At 41.9% G+C, this 17476-nt stretch overlaps 1 protein-coding gene across 1 annotated transcript in view; it reads left to right on the top strand.

Annotated features, from left to right (window-relative positions):
* LOC124716446 (notchless protein homolog 1) overlaps positions 1-6868 on the top strand; it is a 93648-nt gene extending 86780 nt beyond the window's left edge. The window contains exon 11 of the mRNA XM_047243175.1: positions 6088-6868. Within this exon, the coding sequence (XP_047099131.1) occupies positions 6088-6100 (13 nt within the window). The 3' untranslated portion in view covers positions 6101-6868. The remainder of the gene's footprint in view (positions 1-6087) is intronic.
* Positions 6869-17476: the final 10608 nt, after the last annotated feature.

Below are 17476 nucleotides of genomic sequence, written 5' to 3'. Positions count from 1 at the left end.
GCATAGGGCCTGGAATGGTTGTGAGTGTCTGATCTGAGCTTTTTCTGGCAAACACTCTGAACATGTCCTTTTTTATTACAGAAAAAGCAAATAGCCTGGCGTGATGGGCAATTCTCACGCGAATGTCTAGTAGCACACCGCGGGCATGATTTTAGCACTGCATTTGCGTGCCTGCGCGGCACACGTGGCTGAGAGCCTAGTGGCAGTTGCGCGGACGGGCGCGAGGGCTGTTTACTGTTCCGTGCAGCGCGCCCGGCGGGCCGGTTAATGTGACGCACGGCTGGTGAAGTTTCAAACGATTCCTGAGCAAAGTCAAGTGTGTCCTGTCGATCCAGTATGTCCATCACTTATTGAAGGGAGGGATTAACGAGTTTCAAAATCTGTTCCCTTATATGAAAATCAGAAACGTTCTGTGCAATTGCATCACGTACCATAGTATCTGAATAAGGGAGTCCACATTGACACTTAAAAGCACAATCCCTAGGAAGGCCTTGCAAATTTGCAACCCACTCCCGATTAGTCTGACCCGCCGTACGTTTTGTACGAAAGAAGGTATACCTTTTTGCAACTACATTGACTGATTCTTTGAAATATGCATCTAATGCAGACAAAATTTCTTCGTAGGACAGAGTTGCTACGTCGCGTCGGGGAAATAATTTCACTATCACACGGTACGTGGTCACTCCGATGGAAGATAAGAAAGGCTGCCGCTCGTTACCTTGAATTCTGTAGGCGGCGAGATGGAATCCAAATTGGCGTGACCATTCCGTCCAGCTTTCCAGTGCAGCATCAAAAGGATGAAAAGTTGGTGCAACTGCGTGTGGTGGCTGCGTGAGCGGTGGAGCGGCGGCTGCCGCATCGTTTTGCATTGCATGTTGACCCTGGACGAGCTGTCCAAGGGCATCCAGTAAGGCCTGCGTCTGCTGATTCTGTAAGCGATAAAATTCAGACAGTACATCTGGAGATGGTGGCGAAGCCATTACACAAGTAAATCAGGGCAATATTGATACAAACGCGAATTGGTCTCGTCGCCAAATGTTGTGGATTGGCAAGACAGCCAACCCACTATGAGAGGAAGCCGAAAGGCACGCGTTTTACCTCATGCAGGCTGGCGTGAGGTCTGGAACAGGTCAAGGAAATGAGACTAACAAAAAATGTACGTAGCTGCTGGAATGCTTAACTTTAATCCATAATTGGTGAACATCGCTCTTGAAGGTACATGTTTTACAGCATCAATAGAACTGGTAATGGCGCCTTGCTAGGTTGTAGCAAATGATGTAGCTGAAGGCTATGCTAACTATTGTCTCGGCAAATGAGAGCGTAATTTGTCAGTGAACCATCGCTAGCAAAGTCGGCTGTACAACTGTGCGAGTGCTAGGAAGTCTCTCTAGACCTGCCGTGTGGTGGTGCTCGGTCTGCAATCACTGATAGTGGTAACACGCGGGTCCGACGTATACTAACGGACCGCGGCCGATTTAAAGGCTACCACCTAGCAAGTGTGGTGTCTGGCGGTGACACCACAGACACCATCTACATTTTGTGCATTTCTTTAGCATATGATATATTCTGTGTATAAAGAAAAGTTATACAGGTCACCTGTGATTCAGAAATCTCATGTCAGGATTCAGCTGTAGCAGGATAATGGCCTGTCAAGACTGCACTTCATCGTGTCGGTTAGAGAAGCGCACTGACAATGCCGGACACAAGTATTATGACAGTGTCGTTTCTCGAGGGTCCCAGTTCTGTGTACGCCATTGCAATGGATGACTGGATACACTGCGGGCAATGAAAGTTGCCAGACTGAATTTGTTATCGTCATACACCAAGCGTGATGGTAAGGGGTGCCATTGGAACCACAACAGGATCACCTTTAGTTTGCATATCCAGTAATCTGGACAACAAGCATTACATGTCTGAAGTTTTAATGCCAGTGACTGTATTCCCCCCTCCCCCTGCTCTCTCTCTCTCTCTCTCTCTCTCTCTCTCTCTCTCTCTCTCTCTCTCTCTCTCTCTCTCTCGGTCCATGATATCACCTTCCAATGAGATAAGGTGGGACATTGCTGAAACTGACCTGAGCTATCTCAGTATGGACTCATGCCTTCGCCAGCATTTTCTCTAGATCTCTTACCGTACTGAAAACATATGGTCATGTGTTGCCAAAAGACTGACACACCAAGAGGCACAACCTGATACGATTGATGAACTCCGGCAAACAATTGAATGAGAAATGTAGGGTCTCTCTGAATAGGTCAAGGCATGCACTACATGCAGGAAGCGGCTACAAGGGTAGCAGAGTATGTATGGAGTGCACATGTGGGTTTTTTAGGTTAGAGAATTCCCTCCTTAGGCCTGACAAGATGCCTCCCGAGACGCGACAAGGCAGCAGTAGGCAAAATGCAACAGGGAATTAATGTGGTAATAGTAAACTGCAGGAGTGACTATAGAAAGGTCCCAGAACTGCTCTCATTAATAAATAGTCACAATGCCCACGTAGTACTAGGGACAGAAAGTTGGCTGAAACCAGATGCAAACAGTAATGAAATTCTAAACTCAGATTGGAATGTGTACCACAGAGACAGGCTGGACAGTGAAGGGGGAGGCATGCTTATAGCGATAAAGAGTGCAATAGTATCGAAGAAAATTGACGGAGATCTGAAATGTGAAATAATTTGGGTGGAGGTCACAGTTAAAGCAGGCTCAAATGTGGTAATTGGATGTCTCTATAGGCCCCCTGGCTCAGCAGCTGTTGTGGCAGAGCACCTGAAGGAAGATTTGGAAAATATTTTGAGTAGATTTCTCGACCATGTTATAGTTCTGGGTGGAGATTTTAATTTACCAGATATAGACTGGAAGACTCAAACGTTTGTAACGGGTGGCAGGGACAAAGAATCGAGTGAAATTTTTTTAAGTGAATTATCTGAGAACTACCTTGAGCAGTTAAACTCATGGTGATAACATATTAGACTTTCTGGTGACTAACAGACTCGAACTATTTAAAACAGTTAAGGCAGAACAGGGAATCAGTGATCATAAAGCGATTACTGCATCATTGATTTCAGCCGTAAATAGAAATATTAAGAAAGGTAGGAAGATTTTTCTGTTTAGCAAAAGTGACAAAAAGCAGATTTCAGAGTACTTGATGGCTCAACACAAAAGTTTTATCTCAAGTACAGATAGTGTTATGGATCAGTGGACAAATTTCAAAACCATCGTACAATATACATTAGAAGAGTATGTGCCAAGCAAGATTGTAAGAGATGGAAAAGAGCCACCATGGTACAACAACCGAGTTAGAAAACTGCTCTGGAAGCAAAGGGAACTTCACAGCAAACATAAACATAGCCAAAGCATTGCAGACAAACAAAAATTACACAAAGCGAAATGCAGTGTGAGGAGGGCTATGCAAGAGGTGCTCAATGAATTCAAAAGTAAAATTCTATGTACTGACTTGGCAGAAAATCCTAAGAAATTTTGGTCTTATGTCAAAGCAGTAGGTGGATCAAAACAAAATGTGCAGACACTCTGTGACAAAAATTTTACTGAAACAGAGGATGACAGACTAAAGGCCAAAATAGTAAACGTCTTTTTCCAAAGCTGTTTCACAGAGGAAGACTGCACTGTAGTTCCTTCTCTAGATTGTTGCACAGATGACAAAATGGTAGATACCAAAATAGATGACAGAGGGATAGAAAAACAATTAAAATCGCTCAAAACAGGAAAGGCTGCTGGACCTGATGGGATACCAGTTCGATTTTACACAGAGTTCGCTAAGGAACTTGCCCCCCTTCTTGCAGCGGTGTATCGTAGGTCTCTAGAAGAGCGTAGCGTTCCAAAAGATTGGAAAAGGGCACAGGTCAACCCCATTTTCAAGAAGGGATGTCAAACAGATGTGCAGAACTATAGACCTAGATGTTTAACATCGATCAGTTGTAGAATTTTGGAACACATATTATGTTTGAGTATAATGACTTTTCTGGAGACTAGAAATCTACTCTGTAGGAATCAGCATGGGTTTCGAAAAGACGATCCTGTGAAACCCAGTTCGCGGTATTCATCCACGAGACTCGGAGGGCCATAGACACGGGTTCCCAGGTAGATGCCGTGTTTCTTGACTTCCACAAGGCATTTCATACAGTACCCCACAGTCGTTTAATGAACAGAGTAAGAGCATATGGACTATCAGACCAATTGTGTGATTGGATTGGAGAGTTTCTAGATAACAGAACACAGCATGTCATTCTCAATGTAGAGAAGTCTTCCAAAGTAAGAGTGATTGCTGGTGTGCCACAGGGGAGTGTCATAGGACCGCTGCTATTTACAGTATATATAAAAATGACCTTGTGGATAACATCGGAAGTTCACTGAGGCTTTTTGTGCATTATGCTGTAGTATATCGGGAGGTTGTAACAATGGAAAATGTACTGAAATGCAGGAGGATCTGCAACAAATTGACGTGTGGTGCAGGGAATGGCAATTGAATCTCAGTGTAGACAAGTGTAATGTGCTGCAAATACAAAGAAATATAGATCCTTTATCATTTAGCTACAATATAGCAGGTCATCAACTGGAAGCAGTAAATTCCATTAATTATCTGGGAGTAGGCATTTAAAATGGAATGACCATATAAAATTAATCGTCGGTAAAGCAGATGCCAGACTGAGATTCATTGGAAGAATCCTAAGGAAATGCAGTCCGAAAACAAAGGAAGTAGGTTACAGTACACTTGTTCGCCCACTGTTTCAATACTGCGCACCGGTGCCATACCAGATAGGGTTGATAGAAGAGTTAGAGAAGATCCAACGGAGAGCAGCGCACTTCGTTACATGATCCTTTAGTCATTGTGAAAGCGTTACGGAGATGATAGATAAACTCCAGTGGTAGACTCTGCAAGAGAGACGCTCAGTAGCTCGGTACGGGCTTTTGTTGAAATTTCGAGAACATACCTTCACCAAGGAGTGCTCCCTCCTACATATATCTCACGAAGAGACCATGAGGATAAAATGAGAGGGATTAGAGCCCACACAGAGGCATACCGACAATCTTTCTTTCCACGAACGATATGAGACTGGAATAGAAGGGAGAACCGATAGAGGTACTCCAGGTACCCTCCGCCACACACCGTCAGCTGGCTTGCGGAGTATGGACGTAAATGTAGATGACATACCAGTATCTGTCATACAAGCTAACTTGACTGAATACCCAGCTTGGTTAGAGCTACTGTTGCTGCCATAGGTGGAAGCTCTAAGTACTAAATTTCTCACCCTGTACACTCCCAAACCATCTGAAAAGTTTTAATTGTGGTATCTTCCTAATGTACTGTTACTGCACAGTAAGAAAGATTTTCCTCGTTTTCTATCCTTCCTGTTAGAACTTTGATGACCAGTAGAGTACATAAATGATCTTCTGCACACAGTGTTGAAATTTTGCCGTTGATACTGGACAAGGATAAAATGTTGTACCAGTGCTTTTATTGAAACAACTAATGAAAGATTTGAAAACTGTTAGATGGAATGGATTAAATTTCGAGAAGACTCACTAAATAAAATACCAAACTTCTCAAAGAACTCCATAATGTATAAAAAGATTCTACTCATCAATGAAATGCAGAAGTAAATAGTGCTCAATTTGCAGCTATACATAATTTAAAAATGAATAATACTTTTTTCATGAAATGTGTAATAAAGAAAACATGGTTTTCACAGGATGGTCGCTGTGTTCCTCTAAGTCCGTATGCCTAGGCTTAGTTTCATTTACTAATGTGTTACACAGTATTTTGGAGGAACACAACTCACTGGTATAATGTTTTCAGGACAAATACTTTTTTAAGAACTTGGTATTTTGACAACTGATTAACAATAGATATATTCATTAGTGCACTTTATCATTACCAAGTTACTGCAGTTTGTGTGCTGCTGTTTTCAAAGAGATACTGTTGTCTTTCATACAATCTGGATTTTGTATGCTTGTCATTGTCTTTAGTGTATTTAGTCCGGAAATTGTCCACTGGAAGTATACGATTTTGTAATTCCTTTTGAATTTACTTACACTGAGATGAATTTACATTTGTCGATTTCTTCTTAATTTCAGGTGGCAGCATTGACTGTTTAAATGGGCCAGCATCCTGGGAATGTTTAACATTGTTCACCATCATAGCTATTATAAAAAAGGAAAAGAGCTAATGTTCTCTTCAGACTATTAGCAAAAGTTACCAAATATGGATGCATCCTGAGAGATTGTTAGTGCAGATTATCTTAAAATTGTGAACTTGTTTTAATGCCAATTTCGAACCTTAATACCCATCAGATGCAAATCCAGGGCTCATCTTACAGTAATTAACTAGAACACACAACAACCAACTCATTATTATGTGTTTGACACAAAGGATTGGTGCAGTTTAGTGTCATTTATTGCAATAGTCTGTAGTGTAAGTGGATTTTGAGAGCTTCAGGTTTTTGCTCTCTTAGCTTTGGTAGGGAAAAACCGGACAAATAGAGGAGCCACTAAGTCAAAAAAAAATTGTGGCCATGTCACTAAACTGTTCAGAAATTCCAAGTTCCAAGGGAAAAATCTACCATTACCCTGCTGTGAAGTTACAGTAGAGTTAACGAGGGCAGAACCATGCCACTGCAAGATATAACTTCTAAACCAAATGTTACACTAAAGATAAGAATGATACTTTCAAACATGAGGAAAAAATGGGCAGAAGCAGTACAAAAATTGCTTAGATTTGAAATTCCAACTACTGTGAATCTTCTCCAAGTTACTGTGTGGTTTGTACAGGGTACCATAATCAGTCACATGTTGACTGGGTGAGAAATTGTGAAAATGTGTGCTGAAGGGAAAATTATAAATTTTGATATTTTTTAAATATTTTCATTCATTGCATGAACTTACCACTTGTCATATTAAAAATACACCTCTATATTAATGTCAGTATGCTGGACCCTCTATAAAAAGTCTCAAAAACTTAGTCAAATTTTGCACATGGTTATGTATTGTAGACTTGTGCCATAATATTACATCAGTGTCGAAGAAAACAATATGTGCATGAGTTTCAATGGGACAGACTGATCACTATGAAATACATTCCTCACTTGTGTGCAAGTAATGACTAGAAGAGGGTTGTATACAAGAAGTGGATGCAGGGGGTAGTTTGCATTGTTGCTCAACATGTGGAGAAAATTTTAAATGCCATATGAAATCATGTACAATTTTTGAATGCTAATCCAAATAATAACCGCTGCATCAGGAAAATTTCTAAAACCAAGGTACTGCCCTAACATCAAGAAGTGCTGCGTGCCGTTTCAGTATGGCAAAAAAAAGGTAAGAGGTGCTTTTAAAAGAAACTGGTTAGCCTGAGCTGAATGTCTGCCATCTGGAATATTGGTGGTTGCCAACTTGTACGTCACAGTCCTCATACAAAGCTTGTGGTAGGATATTGAAAGCGATGGGAATTTCTCTTACTTGAGACAAGTGGTTGATTTTGAGCACATGAGCAAATTCCAAATTGCTTTTAGCTGTTACAACTAGTAACTGTTCTGAGCAAAACAGTCTGGTTTCATGTTTTTGCTATGTTAATCTTTATAAAGTACTAGCATTTACTTTAGGGATGGAGAGGAGGAAAAAAATTGTTTTCAATTGCCACATATACAGCTGATTTGGCATGTTCTGGTCTTCAGTCCAAAGACTGAATATGATGCCACTGTCAGTGCCAAGTCTATCCTGAACATCTCTGTCTCTGCATAACTGCTGCAACTTCGTACCGTATGATTTTGACACAAGGGGTTAAAAAAGTGAACAGAACATAGTTTATGCTGTAAACAAATTTAAATAACAATATCATGTAATTGGATGGGTAATAAATCTGCTCAGCAAGTGGCCACAGGAGAAATGCATATAAAAGTTATGGAAAAGTGTGGCATTTTGAGCCAGTGGCTACTTCTGGAAGAATGGTGGAAAAGAGAGGAAGAGGGATGCAGGAAAAGGACTGGCAACGTTTATGAAATGGGGAGGGTTCCAGAAAAGTCAGCCAGAACCCCGGGTGAGAGGAGACTTACCAGACGGGATGAGATGGAAAGACTCGTTATTGGTGACTGCAACACCAGATGAGTTTTGAAAGTCCAAGGACTTATAGATAGTGTAAAAAGGTGGAAGATAGTGTAAAAAGCAAGACAGAGATTACTGACCAAGTGGACAGCTAAGTACATTACACATGTTAAGTGGGTGTGGGGGGGGGGGGGGGGGGCACAGGGTGTACAGGAGCAGGGGATAGACAGGTCAAAAAATAAGAGGTATGGAAAACTTAAACAGTTGAAAATCCAAGATGGAATAATGACAACATTATTAAAAGCATATTGCCACTTACCATATAGAGGAGATGCTGAGACGTAGATAGGCACAACGAAAAGACTCAAACAAAGCTTTCAGCCAGAATAACAACATACACACATTGCTACAGTCTGGCCTTTGCAGCCAGAGATATAGAAAACATAAGTTGCTGAAAAGTGATGCTTAGACCAAAGAATTAACTTAAATTTAGTCCAGGTGGTTGGTGAGAACCAAGGACATGTTGTAAAGCCAGTTACCACATGCGGAGTTCTGAGGAATTGGTGCTGGGCGTCAGGAATTCAGATGGCATGTATGGCGGAACAGGCACAGAGGTCATGACTGTCAAGTTGTAGAGCATGCTCTGCAGCAGGATATTGTGTGCTGCCAGTATACACCCTCTGTTTATGACTATTTGTCCTAACTGACAACTTGGCGATAATTATACCAATGTAGAGGCCAAACAGTGGTTACATAGCAGCTGGTTCAAGGTGTCTCATTTTAAAGGGACTCTCCCTTTGATAGTATATGCTTTGCTGTTACAGGGCTGGTATAGGTGGTGGTAGGAGGATGCAGAGAGCAAGTCTTACAGCAGGGACAGTCACAGGGTAGGAACCATAGGGTAGGGAAATGGGTGCAGACTGACGAAGATGTTGCGGGGATTGTGAGGGCGACAAAATGGTATTCTAGGTAATGTGGGCAAAATGTTGGACAGCAAGAACGTTATTTCAGGGCATGATTTTAGGAAGTCACAGCCTTGTTGAAGTAGCTGATATGTACATTCAGGACCATGTGTTGCTGTAAATTATGTATCTGAACAAATACAGTTGCAATAAGTCGAGGGCACATCTGATGTGGAAAGGATGGCAATGGTCAAAATGTAAGTAGTGTTATTTGTAGGTTTAATATAAAAAGAAATGTGTAGTGACCATGGGTGAGGATGGGGGTCAACATCAAGGAAAGTGGCATGGAATTTGGAGTAGGACCATGTGAATTTTAATTGGGAGAATGTACGCTACTGACCATTAAAATTGCTACACCAAGAAGAAATGCAGATGATAAACGGGTATTCATTGGACAAATATATTATACTAGAACTGACATGTGAGTACATTTTCACGCAATTTGGGTGCACAGATCGTGAGAAATCATTACCCAGAACAACCACCTCTGGCTGTAATAACGGCCTTGATACGCCTGGGCATTGAGTCAGAGCTTGGACGGCGTGTACAGGTACAGCTGCCCATGCAGCTTCAACATGATACCACAGCTCATCAAGAGTAGTCACTGGCGTATTGTGATGAGTCAGTTGCTTGGCCACCATTGACCAGACATTTTCAATTGGTGAGAGATGTGAAGAATGTGCTGGCCAGGGCAGCAGTCGAACATTTTCTGTCTCCAGAAAGGCCTGTACAGGACCTGCAACATGCGGTCATGCATTATCCTGCTGAAATGTAGGGTTTCGCAGGGATCGAATGAAGGGTAGAGCCACGGGTCGTAACACATCTGAAATGTAACGTCCACTGTTCAAAGTGCCATCAATGTGAACAAGAGGTGACCGAGACGTGTAACCAAAGGCACCTCATACCATCACGCTGGGTGATACGCCAGTATGGCAATGACGAATACACGCTTCAAATGTACGTTCACCGCGATGTTGCCAAACATGGATGCAACCATCATGATGCTGTAAACAGAACCTGGATTCATCCGAAAATGACATTTTGCCATTCGTGCACCCAGGTTCGTCGTTTAGTACACCATCGCAGTTGCTCCAGTCTGTGATGCAGCGTCAAGGGTAACCGCAGCCATGGTCTCCGAGCTGATAGTCCATGCTGCTGCAAACGTCATCGAATTTTCGTGCAGATGGTTGTTGTCTTGCAAACGTCCCCATCGGTTGACTTAGGGGTCGAGACGTGACTGCATAATCCGTTACAGCCATGCGGATAAGATACCTGTCATCTCGACTGCTAGTGATACGAGGCCATTGGGATTCAGCACGGCTTTATGTATTACCCTCCTGAACCCACCGATTCCATATTCTGCTAACAGTTATTGGATCTCGACCTACGCGAGCAGCAATGTCGTGATACGATAAACTGCATTCGCCATAGGCTACAATCCTACCTTTATCAGTGTCGTAAACGTGATGGTACGCATTTCTTCTCCTTACGCGAGGCATCACAATGTTTCACCAGGCAACGCCGGTCAAATGCTGTTTGTGTATGAGAAATCGGTTGGAAACTTTCCTCTTGTCAGCATGTTGTAGGTGTTGCCTCCAGTGCCAGCCTTGTGTGATTGCTCTGAAAAGCTAATCATTTGCATATCACAGTATCTTCTTCCTGTCGGTTAAATTTTGCATCTGTAGCATGTCATCTTCGTGGTGTAGCAATTTTAATGGCCAGTAGTGTATTTATTGATTCAGAAAATTTTAACAGGTCAGCCCCATCATGAGTCCATATGGCAAAAATGTCATCAATATATCTAAACCTAACCAGGGGCCGAAAGCTTATGGATCTCTGGGAAGCCATTTCAAGAGACCCATGAAAAGACTTGCTTAGGAAGGAGCCAACCTTGTTCCTGTGGTCATACCCATGATCTGTTTGTATGTCTGCCCCTCGCAGGAAAAGTATTTGTTCATAAGTTGATTAAGGTGAGCAGGAAGGATGACATAGGTTTGGAATCAGATGGTTGAACCATTGTCGGGAAAAGTTTGTCTCTTTAATGTAAAAGGGAAGTCTTTGTACTATAGGTTGCAGGTATTGATGAACCAAGGCAGATATATGTTCACTGGATGCTTTGAATCTAATAACTGTGGGATGGGCAGGGTGATAGTGTTTAATGGATCTTATGAAGAAGGTGAAAGGTGGAGTTAGAAGTTTTATGTTAGTCCTTGTGAGAAAGGGTTGCAAAACAACACTGGATGTCAGGAGTTCTTGGAAGGATTGTAAGGTGTGATTGTGAAGTAGCAGTGGTGCATCAAGTTGGGATCATGGTTGGAACAGATTAAGGCAGCGTTCAATGTTAGGTTTGCTGTTGGAATGTTTCAAGATTGGGCTGCAAAGTGATACTTCCAGTTGACATTCCTTCACACGAAATATCCACTGGAAGTATTACTTTGCAACCCAGTCTCAAACCTCTCCAATGCAAACCTGATATTCAACTGTATCTTGAACAATTCCGATCACGATCCCAATTTGATATCACCACTGCTACCTCAAAACCACTGTACAAGCTTTTGAAAAATCCAATGTTGCTTCGCAACCCTTTGTCAGGTCTCTACAACATGACCGTAACCTGTCCTCCAAAGAACTCCTGGCTCTTTGTAGTGTAAAAACTGATAACTCCATCATTATCCGTACAACAAATGCCATCAAGATCCCATCTCTCTTGTACAAACTGACGTACTTTTCCTACTTAAAGCTTCAGGCCCGTCAGCACTAATACCTCAGTCCATAGAACTTCTTACCTCCATCCAAACCATGCACTCCCACCTTTTACCTTCTTCTTAAGATACACAAACCCAAGCACCCTGCCCTTCACATAGTTCTGCCTTCAAAGCACCTGCTGAATGTTTATGCACCCTTGGTTGATGAACAGATAGTACAAAGAATCTGCTCATATATTAAAGACACCAGCCATTCCTAGACTGTCTAAAATCTGTGCCTGTCCTGTCCCACTTCCAGAACACACCTTGCTTCTCATCATTGACTTTACACTTACAAACTAGTACCTCATCTGTAAGTGGGAGACATACAAACAGATTGGGGTCAAGGGAACCCGGATGGTTTCTTTCTGTGCCAACTGTTGGAGGGGGCTGTCCTGGAAGCCAAAAGCCTTCAGCCCCAGGTTTAGTTTGGATATATTGATGACATCTTTGCCATATGGACTTACGGTGAAGCCAATTGGTTAAAATTTTTTGAATCAATAAATGCGCATTCTCCCAATTAAATTTCACATGATCCTATTCCAAATCCCATGCTACTTTCCTTGACCACATCCTCATCAAGAGTCAGTATACACTTTTTGCATTAAACCTTCAAACAAACAGTACTTGACGTTTTGGCAGTTGCCATCCTTCCCATGTCAGATGTTCCTTTCTGTACAGCTTTGGCATTTGATGGAATAACATTTTGCCTGAGACATATGATTCTCAACTTTATCTTTGGTAATGATAGAAACAATGAAATAACTTTCTGCGATAGCAGAGACGTGATACTGGATCTCCTGCTTACGAGTGAGATGAGTCAGCCATTACACTGCTGTAGGATTGTGGCTACCACAGCTGCACAGACTACCTCAGTCCAATGCCCTCCCTAACATCAATTCAAATTTCAGCCTATTTTCTCCTCCCATTGTCACAATTGTTGTGGCTCTCCAACATTGGAATAACATGCCAGCTTTGTACGTAATGGGGAAATCCTGCTTGTAGCCCAGGCATAGGTTATCTATTAATCTGATGGAATAATATTTTTCCAGAGAAATGAGTCTCAACTTTATATTCAATAAAAGTAAAAGCTGAAGCAATGAATTAAAATTTGTGCAATGGCCATGGCTTGAAACCATGGCTCCTGCTTACTGGACAGAAAAAAAACACTTTGACATGATCAATCATGTTTTCTCGGTGTGATTAATAATGTACTTCCAGTTGTTCTGCGGAGTTGTTGTATCTATTTTATGCACAACATTTTAACAACCAACCTTCCCCTTCCCTTCAGGTTTTGCGAGTTTGTTGCCTGGAGTCTAGACTGAATCAGTGTTGGTCTCATACTGCTATTTATAGCGGACTTCGATTCCCGATGCACACTATGCCCTTTGATGCTCCTTTGCTATTCAGAGCTCACACTGATATTCCATGAACAGCGAATTCTCTCAGCATTTTGCTGCTCACATGAATGTGATATGTCGGTGAGATTTTAATAAACTGAGTGCTGAAACCCAGCTGTTACTGTAATTGAAAGCTCCAACCCTGTTTATTACATTTTCTGATGCCTTTTATTTGGATAGACTCAATTATGCTGTCCCAGAGACTTGGTGTTTGCACCATGCTACTGCTCTAGTATTTCACTTGAGGTGGTGGTCGGCTACAGCTGATGTGCTTGGTTGTTTTAGTTAGGTGTGATGCTAATGTTCCTTGCATCTCTCCTAAATTGTTGTGATAGAATGCCCCATGTAAGGCATGTCACATCCTCATGGGATATGATACACGCCCATTTTTTTCAGAGATCTTGATCCTCTTTAACGTTACAAAAAAATACATTTTATCTTACTTGCAGGGAGTAAAATACACTGGAGTCCATGTTTCGGTATGAGTCTACAAGTCTTCCCGGATATTGGGCCAGCATAAGATAAACATTTTTTTGGCTTCTCAGGCATTCTTGATTTTGATTACATTGTGCATTGCCAGCTCAGTTTGGTGATATGAGTAGCCATTCCTTCAGAATACTAGTCTTCAGTGAGGCTGTCCTCGGCTGAAACTTTTCGAGCTATATGGACCAGTCTTTAGCACTGAATTTCTCTGCAACAGATGGTGATGGCTGGCTCAAGGAGTGGAGATTGAGGTGAGTGAGTAGATTTTCAGTTAACATTATGACTAACACATTAAGGATAAGTAGTTGACCCTCTTTTCAAATTCCATCATGAATTTTATTTTACAACTGATAGAGTTTAAAAGTTCAAGAAAGTCTTGAAGATTTACTGCTCCATGTGGACACACCACAAACATGCCATCCAAGCACAAATAGAAAAATGTTGGGTCTAATTTGCTGAATTCTAGTGTCTTTGCTTCAAAGAGTTCTACACATAAGTTCGCTATGAGGACAACCCATTGCTACGCCATTGGATTGTTAATAATATTTTCCACTGAAAAGGAAACGAGTTGATGTTAGAACACACCTAAATAGTGAAACAACCTGTAAACTTTTCTGTGATTACTTCTAAGGAATCGGAAAGTGGAATTCTTGTAAGTCTACATTGACACTGACACTAATATCCATATCCTGAGCTGCAATTGACTGAGGTGGTGTACAAAGTCAGTAGAATTGTGAATGTGATATTTGCACTTCCTAGCATTCTCAAGGAGAAGGTATTGTAAGTGTTTTGCTAGCTGGTATGTAGGTGCACTAATATTACTAGCTATGGGTCTTACAGGAATTCCTCGCTTGTGTAGCTTAGCAAGGCCATACAGTTGTGGTGACACTGCTGTTAATGTTAAGACTCTCATTGAGAATACATTTTTAGCATTGATATCTGTGTGTCTGCAACATGTCACATGAGAATGGCAGTGTTGCCATTTTTGGCTGGCAGAACTATTCTCCCTTGGAGGTGGATCTTAGTATTGGTGCCTACATAAGAGCTCTAGAGGTTTCACGGGGAACCTTGTTTGATGCTTCCAGGGGGAGTGAAGCTATAATATGCTTCACAGGCCTGATGTAATCTGCTGTTGGTAGAATTTTTGGAGAGTGTGCAAAATTCAGCCCTTTAACAAGAATCTTCACTGTATCCTTGTACAGGTGTTTGCCACTGAAATTAATTGCAGTGTGGTGCCCTGCATCTCGTATTAGCTGCTTCTGCAAGCCATCGAATTTTGCTTTCTGGCATGCACATGTTCTCAGTTGCATTGATTCTTCTTGTGACCATGTTGTGTTACCAACCCATTCACAAGAACCTACATTGAGTTTAGGCACACCATTTTCCTCTTGAATGGCACTTACTCTTTGCAGTGCTAACAGTGCTCATCCCAAGTATTATGGTACAGAAATGTCAGGTGCAGTGTACTTCATTCCTTACTTAATGTGAAGCTGCACTATGAATTGAAGTGTCAAAAAATATGGTTCCAAGCTTTTAGTTGGAAAAAAGTGTGCACACGGATGACTTGTTTTGAATCAATTGGCCAACCATCATCCATGCAGAACTGTAAGTTAAGAGTAATTGTTTTGTAAATGCTGTTCCACATAAGCAGCACTTTTGCTGTCAACATACAAGATCATTATTCTGCCACAAAGTTTTTGTTTCAGAATTTAACACAGGTAACAAGACCTCTGAAGATTGTAAGCTTATCAAATGGAAAAAAATTGAGAAGGCAAGTAATCCACAACAATGATGATTTGATATGGAAATGGAAATGTCGTGTGGCTAGGGCCTCCCGTCGGGTAGACCGTTCGCCTGGTGCAGGTCTTTTGATTTGACGCCACTTCGGTGACCTGCGCGTCAATGGGGATGAAAAGATGATTAGGACAACACAACACCCAGTCCCTGAGAGGAGAAAATCTCCGACCCAGCTGGGAATCGAACGAGAGATATTAAATATTGCTTCTTAACAAGTAACTTATTTGAAATGCCGTGAGGTAAGGCTTTGTGTTGGACAGGGATTCGAACCAAGAACCTAATCGGATATATATCGAAGCACAATCAACTGTGACATATCGCATATTCTCGGCAGTAGCTAGATGTTTTAACTGAAATGACGAGACGAAACATTAATTTTTTCCTTCCCAGGACTCCAACCCGGCACCTATCGCTGTTATATTCTAGAGAAAACGAACGTTAAATATGGGTTTGTTGCACCAGCAGTGACCTGTGAGCATGTTTGAACTAGAAATAATATGACGAAGAGTTCAGTGCTGACTGGGAATAGAACCCCACACATATCGTTGTTGACTACACGCAAAGAGATGTCAGGTACCGAATTTTTCTCCACCAGCAGCTCGGAATAACATCTTGTTGAACTTAGTGATCTCGCAAATAGTTCTGCATCTCGCTGAGAGTCAAAAACGTCAAATATCGTTAGTGTTGACAACGAATGAAAATACATTAAAAATCGAAATTATTATCCACAAGCTGATAGGTGTTCTCATGCTACATCTTGATAATACATAATGAAATCTTTAGTGCCGGGCCAGGATTCGAAGCCATTCACGCGCAATATGTGGAGATGTTGAGGAATCTGCAGTTTTGAACAAACAACAAATTGAAGCCGAGCTTTGTCACGAAGATAACAAATTCCGCGTTAATGGCGGTCTGAGTTGCATTCCCAGTTCAGAAACAATTTTATCGACATACAGAAGCTCAAATTAAAGATGGAATAAGTGTTCTGTCCCCCCCATGAACCATGGACCTTGCCGTTGGTGGGGAGGCTTGCGTGCCTCAGCGATACAGATAGCCGTACCGTAGGTGCAACCACAACGGAGGGGTATCTGTTGAGAGGCCAGACAAACGTGTGGTTCCTGAAGAGGGGCAGCAGCCTTTTCAGTAGTTGCAAGGGCAACAGTCTGGATGATTGACTGATCTGGCCTTGTAACAATAACCAAAACGGCTTTGCTGTGCTGGTACTGCGAACGGCTGAAAGCAAGGGGAAACTACAGCCGTAATTTTTCCCGAGGGCATGCAGCTTTACTGTATGATTACATGATGATGGCGTCCTCTTGGGTAAAATATTCCGGAGGTAAAATAGTCCCCCATTCGGATCTCCGGGCGGGGACTACTCAAGAGGATGTCGTTATCAGGAGAAAGAAAACTGCCGTTCTACGGATCGCAGCGTGGAATGTCAGATCCCTTAATCGGGCAGGTAGGTTAGAAAATTTAAAAAGGGAAATGGATAGGTCGAAGTTAGATATAGTGGGAATTAGTGAAGTTCGGTGGCAGGAGGAACAAGACTTCTGGTCAGGTGACTACAGGGTTATAAACACAAAATCAAATAGGGGTAATGCAGGAGTAGGTTTAATAATGAATAGGAAAATAGGAATGCGGGTAAGCTACTACAAACAGCATAGTGAACGCATTATTGTGGCCAAGATAGATACGAAGCCCACACCTACTACAGTAGTACAAGTTTATATGCCAACTAGCTCTGCAGATGACGAAGAAATTGAAGAAATGTATGATGAAATAAAAGAAATTATTCAGATTGTGAAGGGAGACGAAAATTTAATAGTCATGGGTGACTGGAATTCGAGTGTAGGAAAAGGGAGAGAAGGAAACATAGTAGGTGAATATGGATTGGGGGACAGAAATGAAAGAGGAAGCCGCCTGGTAGAATTTTGCACAGAGCACAACATAATCATAACTAACACTTGGTTTAAGAATCATGAAAGAAGGTTGTATACATGGAAGAACCCTGGAGATACTAAAAGGTATCAGACAGATTATATAA

This window comes from Schistocerca piceifrons, chromosome 1 (assembly GCF_021461385.2).
Source record: "Schistocerca piceifrons isolate TAMUIC-IGC-003096 chromosome 1, iqSchPice1.1, whole genome shotgun sequence".
Lineage (NCBI taxonomy): Eukaryota > Metazoa > Arthropoda > Insecta > Orthoptera > Acrididae > Schistocerca > Schistocerca piceifrons.
The sequence above is the reverse complement of the archived record's forward strand: the minus strand, read 5'-3'. Positions and strand labels throughout refer to the sequence as shown.